Source organism: Tinamus guttatus, unplaced genomic scaffold, assembly GCF_059628265.1.
Source record: "Tinamus guttatus ecotype Peru unplaced genomic scaffold, ASM5962826v1 Tinamus_guttatus_pri_ptg000197l, whole genome shotgun sequence".
Taxonomy (NCBI): Eukaryota; Metazoa; Chordata; class Aves; order Tinamiformes; family Tinamidae; genus Tinamus; species Tinamus guttatus.
In genome coordinates this window covers 3,091,186-3,113,166 of record NW_028288731.1, presented here as the reverse complement: position 1 = coordinate 3,113,166, position 21,981 = coordinate 3,091,186, and the positions used below count along the sequence as shown (strand labels likewise).

General features: G+C 42.2%; 1 protein-coding gene across 1 annotated transcript in view; it reads left to right on the top strand.

Annotated features, from left to right (window-relative positions):
• Nucleotides 1–1,816: 1,816 nt before the first annotated feature.
• Nucleotides 1,817–21,981, top strand: part of PIKFYVE (phosphoinositide kinase, FYVE-type zinc finger containing) — a 55,485-nt gene continuing 35,320 nt past the window's right edge. Inside the window, exons 1-9 of the mRNA XM_010220397.2 lie at nt 1,817–2,032; nt 3,524–3,703; nt 8,920–9,038; nt 11,453–11,624; nt 12,313–12,520; nt 15,013–15,102; nt 18,209–18,347; nt 20,400–20,557; nt 21,474–21,585. Of these exons, the coding sequence (XP_010218699.2) occupies nt 1,861–2,032; nt 3,524–3,703; nt 8,920–9,038; nt 11,453–11,624; nt 12,313–12,520; nt 15,013–15,102; nt 18,209–18,347; nt 20,400–20,557; nt 21,474–21,585 (1,350 nt within the window). The 5' untranslated portion in view covers nt 1,817–1,860. The remainder of the gene's footprint in view (nt 2,033–3,523; nt 3,704–8,919; nt 9,039–11,452; nt 11,625–12,312; nt 12,521–15,012; nt 15,103–18,208; nt 18,348–20,399; nt 20,558–21,473; nt 21,586–21,981) is intronic.

Below are 21,981 nucleotides of genomic sequence, written 5' to 3'. Positions count from 1 at the left end.
AAGAGCCGCCCGCGCCCACGGAGCCGGCCCCGCGCGGCCGCCATCCGTCCCCCGCCCCGTGGCGCGGCGCTCGCGCGGCCGCAGGGCCCGCGCACCGTTCCCTGCGGGAGGGGGACGCCGTGGGCAGCGCTGCCCGCGTTTGGGCCTCGGGCGCGGATCCCGGCACGGGGCTCGGGGTCTGCTCCTCGCTGTCCGGATCTTCCGGCTCCCTAGCGGGCGTGCGCTGCCCCTGTATGTTTTCCACGCGCGACACTCTTCTTCCGTGGCCGTTTTGGTGAGGCTGGCTCTGCCGTCACGTCGCGCTCCCTCCCTGCCCACAGCCCCCAAGCTACACGTTATTTGCTGGAGTTACATGTACGATGTGTGCAAGTTCGGAGACTTCCTTTTTTGCTTACCTTGCCGGGTCACAGCGAGTTGCTGTGAGCGAGGGGTGAACTCGGTTTCCTGCAGGGCTTCTGCTTGACTATATAATGGTGTGTTTATGTGGTGCGGCTTCTCCTTTTTTTTTTTTTTTTTTTTTTTTAAAGATTATGTAAGCGTCAAGAGAAACTGAGCTACAGGTGCTGCTTATACAGAGCAACAAACAGAAGTACCCCCAGAAGTCTAACGCGCAGATATCTTATTTTGTGCCTTGATGGTAGGAGTAGTCACGCTTAGCGGCCTGTTAGGGCTCTTAGTGTGACTCACTTGCCAACCATGTAGATCTTCTCTGGACTGTGAAGGTTTTTAGTGTGTGGCTTCACAGAACTTGGACTTTTTTAGTCAGCAAAATATCTGTATAGATTCTAGGATGTGTTCGCAGAGCTTGGGAGCAGCTGTTTCATGAAGGGGCACGCATGGGTTGCGAAGCAGGAAGCAGAACTGGTGTGGATTTTTGCTCCTTGGCATGGCAGGAGGGGTCAGCCCTCTGTCATGGGTTCCAGCGCTCCCTCCTATTCCTGCTCTGTCAAATATTTCACTGAGTCTTGGTTAAACAAAGATGAGGATAGTACCTGAGTTTGGGAGGATACAGGCATTGCGTGGTGGGGTGGGTGATAGAAAGGTGGAAGGAATGAGGTGTATGTACTGAGGTTAGCAAAAGTCTATAGGATGTGTGACTCTTGGCTGCATGAAGGCTTTGGTATGCAGCAAGAAGGGGCAATGAGTGTGTCTTCCCCTAATTTGCCACATTTTTTTGTTCTTAATGTAGCCTCTCTTCAAAACAAGGAAGTTTCAAAGTGTTAGATATGGCACCAGATAAACCACAGCTTGTACTGCTGCCCCAGTGACTTGTCTGTGGAAGCACAAGTTCTGTCTTGTACTGTGGAGGCAAAGGAAGCAGTGTGCCACCAAATGTGACCTTCCAGTCCTGCTTTTATTTACTGTTCATTCTGCTGCTTCTTCACAAGTTAACTGGCCAAAAGGTAAATCTGGTGCTTTAAGCTGCAGTGTCTTGCTTGTCTTCTGTTTGCTTGTCGCAAGGGCTGCAGAGGTCACAGTATTTGCAGCTGTTCTCTTAAGCTGAAGTGAAAACTTGATACTGTATGTATGTATCCATTTAAAAATTTCAAATGAGAGTTGGTTCCCATAAAACAGCAGTCAAAATGTCTTGTCAGACAGTACTGGCTGTTAACTACTCTGGATATTTAGCTAAGAGCTCTGAGTTACTCCCTGTGGGAACTCTGATCTCTTCCCACTTGCTAGATAGAGAACTTCAGCTCCTCTAGGCCTGGACCTGTGTGAACAGCAGATGCCTGTGGTAGTTTGGGTGCGTGTTTCCCTCCATGCTTACTTCTAAAAGTGTTGTTTTTTATCCTATGTAGAAAACATATTGTTTTTTCATGCTGATTTTCTTTATTTCTCCCCCTCAGAGCATGTGAAATGGCCGCAGATGACAAGAGATCTCCGACACTGGAGGCTACCAGTGATCTACCTCATTCTCCCAGCAGCCCCTCTCATCTCACCCACTTCAAGCCCCTGACTCCTGACCAGGATGAGCCCCCCTTCAAGTCGGCCTATAGCTCTTTTGTGAATCTCTTTCGTTTCAGCAAGGGTAAGTGTTTGTGTATATTGTCAATAAAACTGTCTGTTTTACTGATCTCTGCTGCCAAATAGATGTGTAAAAGCGCCTGGGAACACAGCAAAATAATTATTTTAGACTGCTGGCTAAGTAGATATTGAGTCAGTCTCTTGTGAGGGATTTTACATCTTGCTTTTGGGCAAGGTGATTGGGCTTTGCCATTGGAGAAGATAGCCAGCATTTTGCAGCTAAAAATCTGTGGCTGCAGTGAAGGATCAAGACAAGCCAGCTAACAGATGGTGTTACACAGTTTCTTAGCTGGGCCAATGTTCCTGCCTGTAGGAAGCTTCCAAGATGAAATGCAGAAGGCTCTACTAACCTTCAGGAGCAAGATGTGTGCCTGTCCTTTTTAGTGCAAGTTCCTACCAGGCTTCTTCTACTCCTGACCCTCCTACGCATCTCATACCTTTGTCTAGGTGGCAGCTGAGCTGTAAGAAAGCAGTGCATTTATAGAAAATGCTTACTGACTTTGCACTGCTGCAGGTACTCCCAGTCAAGAGCTCTGAAGTGTGGTAAAAGTCTTTTATGCAGAAAGTACCGCTTGATGGTGGTGTTTGTGCTACATATATCATGAAGCACTTAAGCTCTCAAAAGATGAGCTCTTAAAGAATTATGTTTTTTTCTTTGTTGCATAGCAGAATATTGTATAGAGAGGTAAATGAGAACTCCTGTTTTGTACAATACCCACATATCTCTGGCCGGAGATGGCAGCTGGTCAGCTGCTTTTGTTTAGTCTGTTCATTGTCCAGATCTTGCTAAGCATACTTCTGCTCTGTTTGGGCTAGGTAGGAAAAGGGTGAGAAAGCTTTTTGTATAAACAAATTGATCTGCTAAGACACTTTTTCTACAGGATGAAAATAATTATTTGTTATGACTGCTCTTTATTTGGCTTGCCACTATTAATTTTTTGAAAGAAACATTAAAATCTGGCCAATACTGGATTAACTTGTTTGTTGCTGTCAAGCATAGCTGGAATCAGCAAAGTATTGTGTTAGAAGAATAGAAAAACAGCTTTGAAATAGCACATAAAATGGTCATATTATTGAAACAAGTGAGAACAGCCTGCAAAGGGTAGGTTGAAGGCCACAGTAACTTTAATGTGATTGCAGTACTGTGAAAAATGGGTTTCTAATGTAATTTAAAATCTGTTCTGAGAGCAGAAGCTAATAATCAAGTGTAACTATTCCACATTCCATTTTTTTTCTAATTTTTTGTTTGTTTGTTTTTTGTTTTTAACACTTTGCACATTGGGGATACTTCTGAAATGGCCTCTGTCTTGACACACAAATCCTAGATACTGGCCTGTTTTCTTGTTTTATAGGGTACTTTCCAAAGTTTGGCACTATATCTGGCTTTTGCTCTGCATAATCACAAACTAAATGAGCTATTTATGATTTTTTCTCTTAATTTTGTACGTGTTGCTGTTTATCACGTCTGACAGTTACCTCTTACCTTTTGCTCCAGATGAAGGCAGGCTCTCATCCGCGGTGGAGAGAGGAGAGGCAGGACAGAGCGATCCACAAGCGCTGAGTGGTGGCTGGTCCAGTCCTCAGCATCCCGCGAGGGCTCAGTCTTTCAGGTCACCGGTTCCTTACAAAAAACAACTATCTGGCGAGCTACAAAGAAGATCATCTGCAACCTTAGGTAACTTCAGCTCCTTATGCTACAGAGAATATTGTACTAGTAAATTGGCGGTGTTTAGCAGTGCAGTGGAAGGAGGTGAATAAAGGTTTCATCGACTGCGTAGACTGGTTCTTGGTATCAGGGTACACTGCTTCTATTAGTGAAGTTACACTTCAGCCTTGGAAATTGTCTGCTCCAGCGTCCTTCATGTTCCAGCAAGACAGTCTTGTTGCTGCCTTTACTGCTTCAATTACAAAACAGTCTGACATGAAGGAGACTGTCAAATACTCCAACATCATAAAGTCATTTGAACCTTAACCCTCCAAACTTCTGTGTTGTCTTAAGAAATTTCAGTGTCTTAATAGCTGCAGCCTGAAGACAACTTTATAGCTCATTCTTTAGGGGTTGGTCTTTGGAGGAAGTCTTAAGTGTGGGCTTTTGCCTGTAACTGTTCTGTAGCGCGTTGCATACTTGTATCTAAACTTTTATTTTTATAACCTTGGAGCTCTTGCCAGAGGCTCTCCCGAATCTCTATTTCCTGGACTGGGAATTGAATGATTTCAAAAGTGTAACCGTGTAATGGCTTTATGAAAGGTGAGAAGAGCTCAGGGGTCCATGCTGATGGCTGATAAGCATTGTTGATAGCTTGTGGTAGTCCACAGCAAAGTGCTCTACTGGGTAAAAATCCTGTGCTAGACAGTGTTTATAAACACATAGCACCTACTGTCTACAAATCATATCTTAAAAGTTGTTAATTTATATAGCTTTTTCAGAAAAGTGTCTAGCCTTTATAATGAGGCAAAAGTCCAGTAGAGATAGCTAGCATTTTCATCTCTTAAATTCATTTGCAGGGTGTCTTAGTTGGAAACGTTCATCCTCATGCTCCTTGCCTTCTGGTACTGCTTATGCTATTGAGTTGTATCTGTCACAACAAAGCAATTAAGGTTTCAAAGCTTTTTCTCAAGTGCCCCAAGTACGGAAGTGTGCTCCTGGCTGATTTGCCAAGAGTATATGTTGCCTTACTTCTTCCTTAGTCACCTCTTATAAACACTTAGAAATTATCTGTGGCTTGCAGGTTAGAAGCCTGTAGGCGAGGTGGGTTGTTTGGTACTCAGAAAGTAGAAATAATCTTGGGATTTGATTTCTACTAGGAGGAGACAAGATGGGAGGGGATGGGGAAGTGAGATTTGATCTAAGAGATGGTCTAAGGTGTAGCTGCATTATTCCAACTTCTTTTCCGGTCATCCACTTAAACAACTTGGGTTTGGGCTGAAGTATGGTTAGGATAACATGATGATGAAGCAGTGTGGAAAGAAGTGAAGTAGATGGCACAGGACTTGCTGGCTTTTTGAAAAGATTTCCATTTTTATGGGGTGCTGATTTTACATTGCCGTATGAGTAGCAAGCGGGCCGACTTGCTGTCAAATATATTCCCCAAATCTGCTAATAACCTCGTTGCTATGACAAACATGAACTCTGTGTAACACAAGCAAGTCATCTGTATTTGAAGAGGGAAAAATCATTGCGTCTTTCCTCTTCCACAAAGCAGCCTTTTTTTTTTGAGTTTCAGAAAATCATTTTTCATGCTCCTTTTTTACATTAAAAAATGGTGAAAGTACAATTTTGAGAATTTCTGATCACAGAGCAGAAAAGAATTTTACTTCTGATGTAGTGGCAGCTGGGTTGCACAAATAAATTATTTCAAAAATCATTTTTTTCCATAACAGTCACAAACTTGTTTGTAACTCTTGCCCCAATATTCTTATTCCCTCAGATTTTAAAGCCTGAAAAAAGTGGTATGATATATGTAAGCACCTAAGTTGGTAGCCTCCAGCTCAATTTAGTGACAGTGGTGCATATAATCTAGTTGGTTTTCTTTCAACCTTGTATCTGTAGACCCTTAAATATCTCTCTGGCCTTGGCCTTTTCTTGTAAGAGATGCTCTTTTTCCATGACAGTGTGGACAGCAGTAGGCAGGAAAATGTCCAAGTGCTTCACAAATTTCAAAGATCTTCTCAGTCTCATTGAGTTTAAATAGCATGCAAAGTTTAAGCAAGCTGAAATTGAGAAATAAGAGACTTGGAGCAAGGCTGTTAGTGCATCTAAACAATGACAGAAAGGAATTGGAGATGCTAACTCCAACCTCTTGTCTGACCATAAGCTTGTGCTGTCTGCACAGCAGATGTTCTTCTTGCTCAGAGACTGTGTTGTGTGATAACTGCAAGAACAACATAGAAAGGGAGGGAGGATAATTTGTGTAAGAAACTGTCTAGCATCAAATATGTACTTTTCCAAGTAAATGCTTCCTTCAGGACTGCTTGCACCAGAATGTTATTATAGGATTTTTAAACTTATTATCTCTTGTGCAAATAGGAGAAGCTACTAGATGCCAGGCTTGGTCAGAGATGCTTTGTGGCCTATACAACAGAAGAATTAGTGCTGAGACTCTGCATTGGGTTCTGTCCCTTGCAACCTGTTGTATATTCATACACTGGAGTAGGATGCTGGACAGCTGGAATATCTTTTCCAAAGCCCAGCCGGCTTGGGTTGGGCTGGGTTGGGCATGCTCATACCACTTGTGTGTACTGCCACCTAATTGCTTTCAAAGTACTGGATTGAACACAAATACTCTCCTGCTATGGTGATGTCACCGTTTCCAAAGCCAGTTTAAGGGGAACTAGAAATGCTGACCAGTTGGAGAGGGAATATTTGGTTGTAAAAGCACTTAGTTATGCAGTCATGCAGGATAATTCTGTTAGGGCTAGAGAATCATAGCAGAGAGGCAATGCCAGGGAATGGCAAGGGGCATGGTAAAAACAGGGAAACAGCAGTGATCATGGGGGCTCATCAGTACACCTGCACATCACAGCATGAAGCTGTCTTTGCTTGCTGCACTTGCTTTTGTGCTGGTTGGACAATGACAAGCAGAAATTTGTGGAGCTGAATCAGGTTGTCATGCTGCTCTCACCTTGCTGCTTTTATTTATTTATTTTTTTGTATATACTTCAATTTATTTATTTTTTAATAGCATAGGAAGGCTACTGGAGCAATTCAGTAATGGATCCTGAATGCAGAATGTGCTGCTTCAAGAAGGCTGTTATATAGGTGTGCAAGTATGGTGAAACCTCTTAGAGTTAAATCAAAAGAGACTTGACTTTTGAATGTAGCAGATTGCCATAAGGATGATACTGTTTACAAAACAAGAAAAAATAGACTCACAATTTCAGTGTTTGTAGAAGGGGATTTTGCAGATTTAATGGTGAAATATGGAAATATTGACAAATGAAAGCATAAATATCTGCAAAAGATCTTTGTATTAAGAAAATGACTGTGGTAGTTATAGTAATTAACTTTGGGTCAGTAGCAAGAGTTCACATAATCTTGATACACAGGCATGGATCCTTTTTTAAGGGAGTTATGTTAGACATAGTCTGTCCTGTACTGCAGTAACTATGATACCTTTTTATATTTTTCCTATACAGTATGCTTTCTTCCAGAAAGAGAGAAATCTCAGCCTTGTGAGGGAAAAGACCCAACCACATCTTAATCTGAGAATTGTTTAGCATCTCTAGTATAAACATATGTGCTCCTACTACCAATGGTGTGCTTTTTCTAACGTAATCACATCTTTTTTGACACATGTATACTCTCAAAAGGAGCTTTTAACCAAAAAAAAAAAAAAATCCAAAAAACGAATGGGTTTAGCTATGGTATTTGTGCCATAGCTAAAGTACATAACTCAGTGCTGTGTGCACTCATACTTAGGAATCACTTGCCTGACAAGATTTACATTTGGTGAGTCAGGAGGGCCTGATAGTAACTTCCCGAGTTGAAAGTAGCATTCCTGAAAAGAAGGTTATAGCAGGAGAGACAGGAAGGTAAATGTAGCACAAATCTTGGGATAGAAGTAGGTAGGAGATAAAGATTTCTGCGGTATTATCAATGGTGTCTTAAAAATCTTAAAGCCACTTTAATCACCGTAAAATATTCAACCTGGTACTGTTGAACAGTATAGTGTTTTTTTTTTTTTTTTTTTTTTTTTTTTAAATGTATTCCTAGTGCTTAAGCAAAGAGCCAGGGCTGAGCACTCTGGCATCTCTTCAAAATTGTCTCCTCTTGTTGTAGATTCTTTGCTGCACAGAGGTCATTAAGTAGCTACATGTGAGGGCTGAGTAACTAAAAATATTTACTGAGAACCTGAAGAAGAGTCAGGGAACGCGGGAGTTTTAGTCCCATTGCCCAAAAGGTTTGGATCTCTGGGCTGCCTTGTGCACACGAAGGAAGGAGCAGCCCAGTGCACTGCAATAGTTAACTCACTTCTGGTGCTGTCAGCATTCCCACTGACATCAGTGATATCTAGAGCAGTAAACAAAAAGCAGCCATGTCTGGTCTTCCTGTACTAGGGGAATGAAAGTAAAATGCTAGTCAGATGGAGAGCAGTGAAGCTGGTAAGAAACCTTAAACTATTCAGAAAGTTGTTGATGTAAAAAACTGACTGAAAATGTTTAATTGTTTGGTAGATGAAGAGCTGTGTTTGTAAATCTTTCTGGAGAGAATTGCCGTATTTCTAACTCACATGACAATGCTTCTGAGTGATCTAGCATTTTATAGAAATGAAACTATCTCATGATTGTATCCTGGAGTATCTTTGCTGTAGTCTAATAAGGATGCCTGTACAGATTTTGAACAGCGTAGCTTTTTCTTTTTTAAAGTGGATTTGTGGATGTATTTTATTCCGATTTGCTGTTTGTAATAAAAACTGAGCTATGGAGTCCTGAGATGTCCTGTAAGCATTTAGATAATGGTTCAGATTAAGGCTTTGACTAGCCTTAGTCCTAGAATGACTCTAGATATTGTTGCAGTTGTTTTGTGAGTATTAATATGCTAAAGGACATTTTAAAATGAGACTTAACTGCTTTTTGAAAGACTAATTTAAGTTTCATGTAATATGTTAAGAATCACCGCTTTTCTTTAAAACGTGTTTTTATTTCCAGAGAATTCCAATAAATTCTTTAGACCCTTACAGGGAAAGCTATTTAAATGTCAGTTAGAGCAAGCTAACTGCCATCAGAAGCTTCCTGCAGGGAAGGGGAGAATGGTGCAAGGACAAGAAATGACACACACTGTAACATTGTGAACTGCCTACACTTGTGAATGTTTCTGTCTCTAATGGAGTGTTGTCTCATAATGTAAATGCGGGTGTTTTACGGAGGAAAATGCTCTCCTTTCTGTTTCAGACAATCGAAGGAAAGTGGAACCGCCCCTTGGAAGTCATGATCCTCGCACAGCAGTTCAGTTAAGAAGCCTCAGCACTGTCTTAAAGCGCCTCAAAGAAATCATGGAGGGGAAGAGCCAGGTATTTGTTCTGAGACTTCCAAGCCAAAGTATCCACAAACAAATGTTTAGTAGGGTTCCCTCAGCTTCACCTTAGACATATCATGGGGATTTTTACAAATGTCTGAAGAGTGAATAAAATCACTGAGTATAGAGGAAATAGAGGTTATTTAAGCTGACACTAACTTTTGACAGATGTCAAAAATCCTTTGTACTGTGGGAATTAAGAGCTTCAGTTGCTAAGTTTCCTGAACTTGGGTCAGATGTTCACATTTTTCACCTCCCTCTTTCTTTATTAGCTAGTGTAATGTTACCTGACTTTTCTTCCTTGAAAGCCTGGCCACGGTCGAGTGAAACAAACTGACAGTCATAAATAGCAATGAGAATTCAGAGGATGAATTAAATCTGCTACTTACCATGACATGGACCAACCAGCAATATTTTCTAGGTGTCACGGACCAACCAGCAATATTTTCTAGGTGTCCCTACTTGCGCAGGGGTGTTGGACTAGATGATCTCTAGAGGTCCTTTCCAACCTCAACCCTTCTGTGATTTGTTGGAAAGACTTTTCCTGTTAACCAGTTGCTATTAACCATGGTAGCTATTGACTTGCTGCTTCCAACTCCCTTTGCTGTGCGGGACTATGCTATTGAGAGGAGGGTCTGGTTGAGAAAAGAAGCCGCAACGATTTATAAGTCATGATGTAAAAAGCTGTATATGGGAACAGTCAATGAAGAAGCAACATTTAATTAAATCAGATGAAAAGGAAAAAGCCTTGTGACAGCTTTTGCAGTTAGGTTTGGGGTCAACTTCCAGTGCTGCTGTGATTATGAGAATAACTTTGCTTGGTGGAGATGGTGATGTATGAGAGTGAAAAATAAAGCTGTCATTGCAATGAGCAGGGTGTTGAGTATGGCCTCTAGGGATACCTCAGCTGTGGCAACTTTGGAAGGTGCTGGAGGTTTTCAGACATTTTCAAAGTTACTAGAGAAGCAGGTACTCAAACAGGCTGGGTGCAGCAGTCTGCCATACATCTAGATACATCTCTACAAGCAGGACACTAACTGTCAATACCTATTCAAACTATAGTGCATTACTGCTGTTAACAGGCACCTTTATTGCTGGAGTCTCTTCAGGAAACAGTTCCTTCCTTCAGACGCAGTTGTTCTCTACAGAAGACCACCATTGCACAAAACATGCACCAGATTTTGGAAGGTGCTGCTCTCAGCAGCCTCTGCTGCTAATGGGAGCCACACTCCACATAGTGGAAACAGCTTGTGAGGATCCTGTGCTGCTTTGCAAGCAGCAAAACTTCCTTGGGTGTGGGAAGTATGAAGTGCCATCTTGTTGTTCATAGATGGTTTTTTTTCCCTCAAAATTGGTTTGGCAGCTCTGTCAAACTACTTTGTGAACATTTGAAAACTAGGCCCTACTTCGGGGTGCTTTTGAGTCCTGGAAAATCAGAGTACAGATCAGCTGTCTTTTCTGTAGTTACTTTCTTCCTGGTTTGTTCTGAGAAAATGCTTGCAGTACTTTGTCTTGCTAAGAAAAACTCGGTGTATTCAGTCCCTCTAAAAAGGCTCATTAACAGAACTGAACTCTAGCTAATGAATGATCCGCAGTCAGAGGTACCACGTGACCAGTAGCAGTTGCCTCCATCCTTGGTGCTTGCAGCCAATGTGCTGAGAATAGTAATTGAGAGTGCTATCTTGCTGTGTTGACAAAATGGAAGTTTTACTACTTTTCTTTCAATCCTTAAATAGGTTTGTGGCTGCATTCATCTATAAATAAATATATAGTATTTACCGTTGAATGTCTTTTTCCCAGTTGTCCTCACATAGCAGTTAGCTGGTAGCTCTGAAACTACATCACTAAGAATCAAGCTTTTACTATGGTTTACGGGGTTTAGAAGTTTGGCCATTTAGCAAAACTTTTCTAAGATGCTTTATTATGTCTCGATAGTCCTTTCAAGGTATGGCTCAGTTTTAGCTGTTGAAATGATCTACATGCACTGATAACTTCCGATAACTTAATTTACCCCTCGATACCTTAGCTTCAACCAATTATTTTTTTTTTGCTTGAAGGAAGAGCAATCAATACTTCACACTTGCTACTTCTTGCCCTTTTTCTATAGCTCATGATAGTTTTTATCTGATTTACTTCCATCTTGGATCAAAAAAGCAAAGGTTTATCAGACTTAGTTCGGAACTCGCTTATCTCCTGGCTTTCTGTAAAGCCACACAAGAAGTCCTTTATGTGTGCATGTATGTTTATCCACAGACATGCACACACACACAAACACACCCACAAAATTATCCTTTTCGTGCACACACAAAATTATCCTTTTTGTGCACACAGTTTACAAAGCAACGCGGAATCTAAACATGTTTTCTTTATTTAAAGAAAAGGGGTCTTTCTGTCTGCCTTCCCTTGCAGGACAGTGACTTGAAGCAGTACTGGATGCCTGACAGCCAATGCAAAGAATGCTATGACTGCAGTGAGAAATTCACCACCTTCCGGCGGAGGCACCACTGCCGACTCTGTGGGCAGATATTCTGCAGTCGATGCTGCAATCAGGAAATCCCTGGAAAATTCATGGGCTACACAGGTAGGGTTTTCTTTTGGGCAGCAGCTGAGCATTCTCTGTATGCAGAGCTGTGTTCTGACTTAGATTCTGGTATTTAAGTACTGTGCACATCTCTAAGGAGATTAGAAATAAGAACAAAGAATGTTTAACACTTTTTCTCATGCATAGTGGTGGCTTATGCCATGTCCACCTGTTTGTACCACCTTGTCCATGACAACAAAAGAAATACGGCCCCTATGTAACAAGTCCACTATGTCCCCTAAAAATTTTTGTCGAGCTAAAAACTGTACTTAATAGTGATTTTAAAATATAATGAGCCACATTTCCTAATGAGAGGTGGCAGAAACTCTTTCTAATACTAATCATCAAACTGTAGACATCTCTTGATTGAGGTAATGATTTCCAGACAGACTTTTGTTGTCAGGTCTGACTGGCTATTGTCATACTGTGATTTCAGTGTGTTCTGTCTCTTTCTGTCCAGACCTGCCCCCACTGATCATGAGTTCTGCATCATTTGACTTGAATAAATTGTCTGTGTGTATAATTATCTGGGACTTTGCTCTTTAAGAGTGTATGAGCGCTAGACCTAAGCGTGCAGAGAAGCTTTGAAACAGGAAATCCTTCTTTTCCCACCACCACACACCTCTGATCCTGCAGGAACAGAGTACTATTTGTTCCTGCTTACAGTCTCTGCTTCCCCTTTCCACAGGGGATCTCCGAGCCTGCACTTACTGCCGCAAAATAGCCTTAAGCTATGCACACTCCACGGACAGCAACTCCATCGGGGAAGACTTGAATGCTCTATCGGATTCGGCGTGTTCTGTGTCCGTGCTGGATCCTGGTGAGCCGCGCACCCCGGTTGGGAGCCGGAAAGCCAGTCGCAACATCTTTCTGGAAGAGGATCTAACCTGGCAAAGGTAACGCAAATGGATTCACATTGAGCTCTAGAATGTTAACTGTTTTCAGGCCATTCCCTCCTTAGACCAGAGGTTTTCATCTAGTAAACCTGAGGTAAAGGGATCCTGTGCTTACTCCTAATATTCTCTTTGAGTTAAAAAGGGGAAAATTTTCTAGTGAAGCTTGAAAGAATTGCAGTTTATTCTTTAAATCGGATCACTGGGTCTATACTGGTAACAGAGCAGGCTTCTAGCTTCAGAGTTAAAAATAAGAATTAAATTTCTAACCACCAGTGAATCATGACACAAGTCAGGGTGACTTTACCTGTTGGGTGTTTTGTTGAGGAGAAAAAAAAAAAAAACAAGAGATATCCTCTAGGCAAATAAAAGAGAAATAGTGGAAGCCAGTACCCCCAACTTAATTGAGTTTGAAGGTACAGCTATAAGGGTTTTCTGATCTCCTTTCAAAAAAAATTCTATTGTTCTTGAAGGGGGTGGGCAGTATTTCTTTTTGGAAAGCTAAGAAAAGATCACTGTACTTCTGCTCAAGCAGTGTACAAGTTAGATTCTGAGGGCCTTGACTTAATATGAGGGAGAAGAAACTTAGTGTAGGGGAATCAGTTGTGTTCTTTGGGCCAGTTTTCCTAAGAAACAGAAGTACAGGTAGCGGAAAACTACCAAAAAGGGGTCTCTATTTGTGCGTGTATGTGTATGTGTGTGTGTGTTGTACATGAAGGGCAGTGTCAGAGATTTGGGTGCCTTTGTAACAAATCCACTCTCCAGTATTTCTGATGGCGCGAAATGAAAAACTTCAAAGGCCATCTTCAGCAAATGCTTTGACTTTTGCTTTGCCCTTTCCTCTTCAGAATATGGTGCCACTACATGGAAATAATGAAATAATGAGCCCTTATATCTAAATAAAGGAAGCTATATCTACTTTAATGTCATGGCTATCTGAAGAGATATTTTGAAATACTTGAGATAAATATTACCAGATTTTGAAGTAGCGGATGAATGTGTACATAGAATGTTTCTCTTCAGATATACAAAATAATAGAAGATAGCATTAATTCTGCCTTCTGATCATTATTAATGTCTTTATTATAGCAATACGACAGCTCTTAGGCATGAGCATATACAGAAAGTACTTGTATCTTTATTTTGAGCAGCTTCATAGCACTGGAGAAGCGTACTACCTATTTCTGAAATGCCAATAACTCTTGCTATAATAAAACTATTTAAAAAAAAACAAATTATTTGGAGATGCATTGACTACATGGGCTGCTTATGTGTTTTCTGTATGCGAAGGGGAGTAACTGAGATTAGGTAGTTTGTTGTTGCTTTAGGGGAATTAAATGTTCTGTCAACGCCTTGCTGTTAAAGAGCAAAATGTTGCAATGAGCTACAGTGCTTTCTTATTGCTGGATTTGGTAAGTTGCTGTTTGGCCTTCAGAGATATAAACTCAAGACATGCAACTGGAACTACTCCGCAGCAGAAATTGGGAACTCACGACTTTGAAAACGTTGCTTTCATAACATATGTGGTTTCTCTATGAGAAACAGCTTGCTTGGACAGAATGTTGTGTAAAACTTGAGCTGAATCGCTTCCCACAATAATATGTTTGACAAGGCACTTGCCTCTCCTCCTGACACATGCTGCATAAAAGCAGTGAAAACACTGCTCGGGGCAGTGATGCTGTATTTCCTTGTCCTACTGCTGTTTCTTTCTTTGACTATTTGGAGCAGGAGGTACGGCCTCCTGCTTTAATGGACTTGGAGGGCCATGCCCATTAAAAGTGAAGGGAGTGATATAGCCTGGGCAAATACAACTACTCAGGTAAAGTGGTACTGAGTGTATCTTCTAATGAAGAGCATTTTTTTTTTTGCTAATATTTCTACGTCACAGAACGTAACCAGTGTGGCTATCTCCCTTGCAGCATACACAGAATGGTTGGAAGGGACCTCTAGAGATCATGTAGTCCAACCCCCCTGTTCCAGCAGGGACATCTAGAGCACGTGGCACAAGGTGGCATCCAGCATAATGAGGGGTGACTTACATCTGATACAGTTTTACCTGTAGGAATTTGTATTGCAGGTGGACACACATCTGCTCCCTTTCCTGCTGGACTGGAAGGGAAAGGAGGGCAAAGGTGGTGGCGGCAATAGACTTAAGTGATTCCAAAAGCTTGTTGGGCTGTCTTGGCAAAATCTGTTTCACGATAGCTACAGATAGCTGTTCCCTTATTGCACAGTTAATCTGTTGTGTAAGGGTGATAATACTTCTACCTCCAAAGCATAGAATAGCAGCATATAATGAAGGGATATGTGAATGTGAGAAAAGGATCTGGAGAAAGGGGGAGGGAAGGCAGAAAAACACAACAAGGCTGGAGAGGCAGCATTGTCAAAGAATGTCAATTCTTTGGTACTATTACTATTAACTCTGCTTCAGTTGTTTAGATGCTGCTATATGTGTCAACTGTCAAAGATCTGTAACAGACAGTTTTTCCTTATAGTTTGATTCACCCAGACTCTTCAACTACCACGCTATCAACACGACTTGGACCTGTCCAGGAAGATGCTGGGAAGTCTCCAGCTAGGAACAGGTAAAATAATCATATCTTTATAATTCCTGTTCTGGATGTGCTTCTAGCACCCTTTTCCCTTTGAAGCCTGTATTTCATGTCTTGTTTTTACTGAGCATGCTGTCTTTTGTCTAAAATACGAGCTCCTTGAGCTTGTATGTAATGAAAGTTTATTTATGTGCATGTTCACACTGGTAAATTTACTTCTTATGAGGAAGCTATAATTTGCTGCCACGTCATTCAGGTAGCGGTATTGTGAAGACAGGTTGAAAAGGCAGTAGTGTTACTTGGTTAATCTGATTCCAGATATTTGTCTTAATAAAACTAGCAGTTGAAAACACAAGTGTGAAAATTGGGTTATGAAGAGGAAGGAAAGGGAAAGTGTCCAATAAAAGGGGAGAACTGAGAATCCAAAGAAAAGGGAACAGCCAAAGACTGAGAAGGTTGTGAAGGAGCAGTATTGTATAGGATCAGCCAAGGCAGTATCTGAAAGCTTGTGGTGTCTTGTAGTTGAAACCTGGTGAGTGTACACTGCCATGAAAAACATGTGTTTTTTAGACTTTCTATTCAGTATTTGTCCTGAATGTTGGAGTTTGCAGCAGTGCTGTATGAGCTACCTCCTTCCAGAGAAACAGTTGCCAGTAGACTTACTTTTTATTTTTCTTTTCTCCCTCTCTCTGCTCCCCACGGTTCTTCCATTAGATATAATCCTGTTTAAGTTACTAGACTTATTTAAGCTCAAATCTCATCATAGGTTTTACGCAGGGGTGCAGAAATGAACTTGGAAGTATGGATGAGAGCTTCAGTGTAATGTATGATTGCTAGGCTTGATCCCATTAAACGATCTCGAATTAAAGAAAAAATAATTTGCACTTTACAGTGCTTCTGCTACAGTTCTGGCTAAATACTTGTGGACAGTAACAATGAGGCAAGGGTGTGAGGAGCAGAGCAAAGATCACTGAAGTTTCAGTGTTTGTTGATGGTACAAGGAGATATCCAGTGATTTTGCACTGGTGTTGCACAAAGGCAGAATATTTAGCAACTTGGAGGGATCTGGCAGGACTGAGTAAGACCCAGGGAGTGAGCTGAGCCGAGCGCTGGGCTTGCCTGGCAGGGGAGTGTTCAAGGCTGATCCAAGGCTTTGTCTTCTGTGTGGTGGGCACAGAGAGGAGGAGGTGCACGCTGTGCAACGGGAGGCAAAGAGGCCCACTATGGGGAGTGAAAATATTGGTGAGTAAACTGGTACCAAAAATCAGCGCTGGGCAAACACAGCAAGGAGTCCAGAGTTAAAATTCAATGCTAAATAAACTGTAGTGACGTCAAGAGACATCTGAGACCTTGAGGATACTCTTCTGCTTCCTACTTGGGTTAATGTTGCCTATCTTAGAAGGCCTTTGCCGTTTGCTGACCCATGCTACAGCAGGGGGGTTCTGCACTGGTTCTGGCAGGCCCAAATAGCTTGTTCAGGTTAACATTTAACTCTCCCTGGCTGTTCATGACCTAACCTTAGCATCCAGATGTACATTCAAAAAGTAATGAAGCCACATAAGCTACCTCTGCCAAATCCCGAGGATGTGGAAACAAAGCTCTTGACTTTTTGAAGGCTGTCTGCAGCCTTTGGTGGCTGGGGTCAGAGAATGGGGTATTATCAGTTAAGCAATACTGGCTCTTAGGTCCTTTCCAAGCCCTTGTAGGTGTCTCAAGACCAGCTTAATGATGATTCTTTCTAGAGGAAATCTACTAAAAGATATTTGCTGGTTGCATCTAGATTGGATAGTTACAATTATTTAGCATTTTCTTTTCTGTGGGTGAGGGTTATATGAATTGTTATCTCTCAGACTGATTATTTATGGGAGAGTGGGAACCCAGCACAACAGCCTAACACTGCAAGCAGAAGGATGCAGAGTTTTGTTCTTCTGAAAGATGGGGAGGTTCATTACAAAATCTCCCCCTCAATTTTTTTTAATCAAAAATATCTGTAATTAAATGGTAGCAATAGGAACACAGATAGGAAACAAGGCCTGACTGTTCCAGCTCTTGCTTAGCGTCCTCTTACATGAAGTAAAAAGCTTACATGAAGCTGCTTACAGCTAGGTGGCACAGTTAATGTAGCTCTTAGGAAACGACTGGGACGTACTTTTAATGATGGACTCTAACATTAGTCTCAGCTTCTACACAAGAATGCTTCTGTTAAGCTGCAAACACTGCCAGGCTGATTTTTCAGTTCTATTTTTCCTTAATTTAAGACTGTCTGAAGAGTAGCATAACACTGGCAGAGTTCTTGCTACCTGCAATGCCTTCTTGTGACGAAGTTTTTGCTGATCACATTGAAATGTCAATGTAATTGCCTTTGATACTGTGTAAATGACTAACAAAGACTTAAGCAGAACCTTTTATCAACCCAGTACTGAAAAAAAACTCAAGGGCTTAATCCAGCTGAGGAATATTGGAACAGATGGTTTTGTGGAAGCTGTAACTTTGCAATGCTTGTTGCAGAACGGTGGTGGTTTTGTCCTGGCGCGCACAGCCCGTATCTCCTCCCAGCGGGCTGAGCGCTGGGGGCCGCTGCCTGTCGCAGGACACGATAGGGACCTGCTGGGCTGGCCTCCCGCCCCTGCAGAGAAGCTCAGCCACCCTGGGGGACATGCGCTCAGGCTTCTTTACACTGTGAATTGGCAGCTAGATGTTTCGCAGCTGGAGATAGGGGATTTTCAATGGAGCATTGCGAGGAGTCTTCCCACAGAGATCCTGGTGTTAGTTGCCTTTGATGGCATCTTTCTTGCCTCCGAACTGCTGGAGCTTCAGATTACCCAGCATTTTCACCCCAGACATATATGAATTGCTGTACCTATACTTATTTATAACTCGTTTCTACAGAGCTTTACCAAAAGATTTCATTTAACTTGAATGTTCCAGAGTAACATATTTGCTTTCTAGGATTCTGTCTTCTGCTTTGACAGAGGAAGAAAAGCAACATTAAGCAATAGGTCTGTTCCTCCACGTGCTAACAGTGTCACAGGCTTATGTTGCTGTTTAGCGTGCTGCAGGGGCACAGCCTGCTCTGGTGAAGCACCCTGCAATGAATGCTTACCCTTCTTACCTTCACTCCTTCTCTCTGGCACTCCAGATCAGCCAGCATCACTAACCTGTCCCTGGATCGGTCGGGCTCCCCGATGGTACCTGCCTACGAGACTTCTGTCAGCCCCCAGGCCAGTCGCACGCATACGAAGGCTGAGACCAGCGAGGATGAGCGAAAAATCCTTCTGGTACTATTCAGGCTTCTTTTTTTATTTTCTCTCTTTAAGGCAGTACAAATTTGGTATCCTTGTGTCATGCAGCATGTGTATCTTGCTGCCTTTAAAAGCTCTCATCTGCACATTCTTACATGTTCCTCTTCCCTGCTGTTGCAGAACTGGAAGGTATTGATGCTACTTCGAGGTCTTCTCCTGTCTTCCTGAAACTAATCTTCTATTTGCATAAGTTGCAATTTTGGGAAGTGTTACAGTGCACGGAGTGGGCGTGTGGTGGCTCCTTATGGATTAAATTTGTCATAGGTGCAGTTGTTCTTAGCTCATGACTGGGTTCTCTATTATGTCAAGTCCAGATCTTCCCTTTTGTCAACTGCATAATCTGAACTGAGGCAGCCGCTTTAAAAGCTGTTATAGCTTGCTGGGCCAAAAAATAACCTGATCCCCTCTTCTTGTTTGCAGAATAAATGTGCCTGCTTTGTAGAAGTTTGTAGTGACGTACTTGTTCAAAGAAAAATCAATCGGTAACAAAATGTTCTGAGTAATCCTGTTATCTCCTCCCCACAGATGGGAGTGTTACAGGCAAAATATTAAGGAGAAAACAGGTTTTTGTATTTTTGGTTTTGTTGTGTGGTTTTTGGGAGTGGGATAAGATGCTGTTCTAACAAATGGAGGAAAAAGAGGAAGAGAAGGGAAGGGAGGATTTTTCATAGAATCATAGAATACTTGAGGTTGGAAGGGACCTCTAGAGGTCATGTAGTCCAACCCCCTGCACACGCAGGGTCACCTAGAGCGCGTGGCACAGGACTGTGTCCAAGTGGGTTCTGAAGATCTCCAGAGAAGGAGACTCCGCAGTCTCTCTTTATGCAGTCAAAGATTCAAGAATGCTCTCTATGCCATTTAGTACCAGGAAGGCTAAATTGTGCTGGGAGATATTTGCCTGCTGTCATCAGACTGCATACAATCTGAGGGTGTAGAAACACTCTGGTAGTTGTTTAATTGCACCACTAGTTCCCTGGGTGCTCTCTACATGGGGAGTAATGCGAGGGTGTTGTTAAGTGGCTTCCTCCCATATGTATATTTTAATGTAAAAAAAACCCTAAATCTAAAATGCTAAAAATGCAATTTGGAACAATATGATCAAGCCGAATTTGCTTCAGATTCATGCTTTTAATTTTGCAGTTTGTTTCGTTGCTTGGGTGAGAAGGGAATTGGCAACACGACTTCTATTAGACAAAGTAGAAGATAGATGCCAATTAATGTGGGATTTGCCGTGAATTCCCGCTGTTTGTCCAAGGAGTTGATTCCATATGAGTTGATTCGCTGTTAGCACAAGGAGTTGATTCCATATGAGGAGTTAATTTAAAAGTGAACGTGCTCCATTCAGAAGACTAATGAACTTTGCTCATGAAACAGAGGATAGGGAAGGATGGATATATACGGTATAAGCACATATTTCTATCAATTAGAGGTCAAAATCCTTGAGTTGAAAGGGTTTGTGATCTTCCAGGTTGTCCAGTTTCCTGAGCTCTTCATATGAATTATTGGTAAAATACAGGACAGCTGAACTGTGGAGCTGCCACTTGCGTCTGATCTCCTGGTTCTTTGGCATTTTCTGTACCTGAGCTGGTTGTGTAGTGCCAAGGCAGCACGTATAGAAAATCTCTCTTCTAAAGGGTGACCTTTCACTGGTCCCAATTTAAACACACCAGCGAAGTTCAGACTAGGACGCTTGAGGCCAGCAGTGTATCTTGTAGGCAGTGCAGAGGCTCACTGCTTTAAAAACAAACTCCCGGATCATCAGTGCAACCAGCTTCTTTCTTCTTTCCTCACTTGAGGAAAGGAAGGATGAAAGGAAGCATGAAACAAAAGGGTGCAAGGAGCTGTCTCCATCAATGTTCGTCTGCTGTTTCTGTTTGTGCCTTTCTATAGGTTGAGCATAATTGCTTAGATTGTATGCTTCTTTGTGAAGAGCTTGTGATCTAGAAGCTGACCTGGGGTCCACATGATGCCTTTGAAACTAGTGCTGAGACTGTACTAGGAAATAACTTGCAGTATCTCCTTGTCCAGGACTCAGTCCAGCTGAAAGATCTGTGGAAAAAAATCTGCCATCACAACAGTGGGATGGAGTTTCAGGACCATCGCTACTGGCTGCGGACACATCCCAATTGCATCGTGGGGAAGGAGCTGGTCAACTGGCTCATCAGAAATGGGCACATAGCCACCAGGTAACCCTGATGCTTTAGGAAGGCAGTGGTCTTCCATCTCTGGTAGAGGCCAAGTGTTTTCAATAATATAGGGTACCTTAGACTGTGAAGGTAGACCCCTCTGCAGGGAAATGGAAAAGAAACAAAACTCAGATCTCCTCTTGTCTGCCCAAGAAATGCAGTATGGTTCTAACAGCGTTGTTTGGAAACATCCATATAAATGTACAGGGGGTTGGGAGAGAGCTGGATGGTTAAGGAGTTCATATGGAAGGCATCTTCTCCATACTTAGCTGTGTTTCCATACTTACCTATAGGATAAATATGACTCAAGTGGACAGACAGCACATTATTAAGACTGGCCAAAAAATTGTTCAGAGCTCTGTGCTTTATTCTGGTAAATAGAAAACTATGATAGGGTCACAGAAGTCTAAGCTGTGTGCCTTTTAGATAGCAGTTAGCAAAAGCCTCTGCTCCTAAATAACAGAGCATAACATACAAATCATAAGGAATTGTGTTCTCCCAGCTCCACGGGGTGAGTGTTGGCTGCACAGAGCATTCTCTTGTAACTAAGAGGGGAAAAACCCACTTTAATCAGAGATTGCAGAGCCAATCTTCACTCTGCAGAGCCAGGGTCTTCACTCGGCAGGGATGCTTAGCATCTATAGCTCAAGTTAATGACTTTGGAGGGAGAAGACAATAGCTTTGAATCATCTTCTGGATGCCTCCCTTGAATTTAGAACCCTGGCACTCTTTCAATCTAGCTCTGTGCTTAAACCAGCAAGCTCTGCTGCCTTTCAAATATTTTAAATAGTATCTGGTCACATCGAGAATGAAGTGGAATAGAATCATGCCTACCAAATGACTCTTTTGCAGCGTGTGTGTAATGTAAACCATCTGTATTAAGTCAGACTTACAAAAACTGTTCTTACATCTGCAGGGCCCAAGCCATTGCAATAGGGCAAGCGTTGGTTGATGGACGCTGGTTGGATTGTGTCAGTCATCATGATCAGCTCTTCAGAGATGAATATGCTCTGTACCGACCATTACAGGTAAAAGTCTGAATCTGACTTGAGAGAGGCAGTAGAAGCTTCTTGAGCTTGGGAGCTGACCTGAGTCTTAATCCTCAGCAAATACTGTGCTACTTTTTTTTCTTCTGATCTAGTCCAGTGCCCTGCATGGCAGTTGCGAGCTTTGCATGTTCTGCAGCTTCTCATGTCAGTCAGAAAGCTTGCTGCCATTAGCAGCCTTTCTCATGCCTTTTGTCTCTTGACCAAATTAATGTGGCCTTCTATTGATATTGCCCTGGGCTCCATCTGGCATTTCAGCTAGCTAACCACACTGTCTCAGTTTGCTAGTAAAACCTTACTCCAAGCTAGCAAATGCTTGTGCAGCCTGTGCTGTAACTGTTTGCGAGTGGTTTGTATTATTCAAAGCTTAAAGTCAAA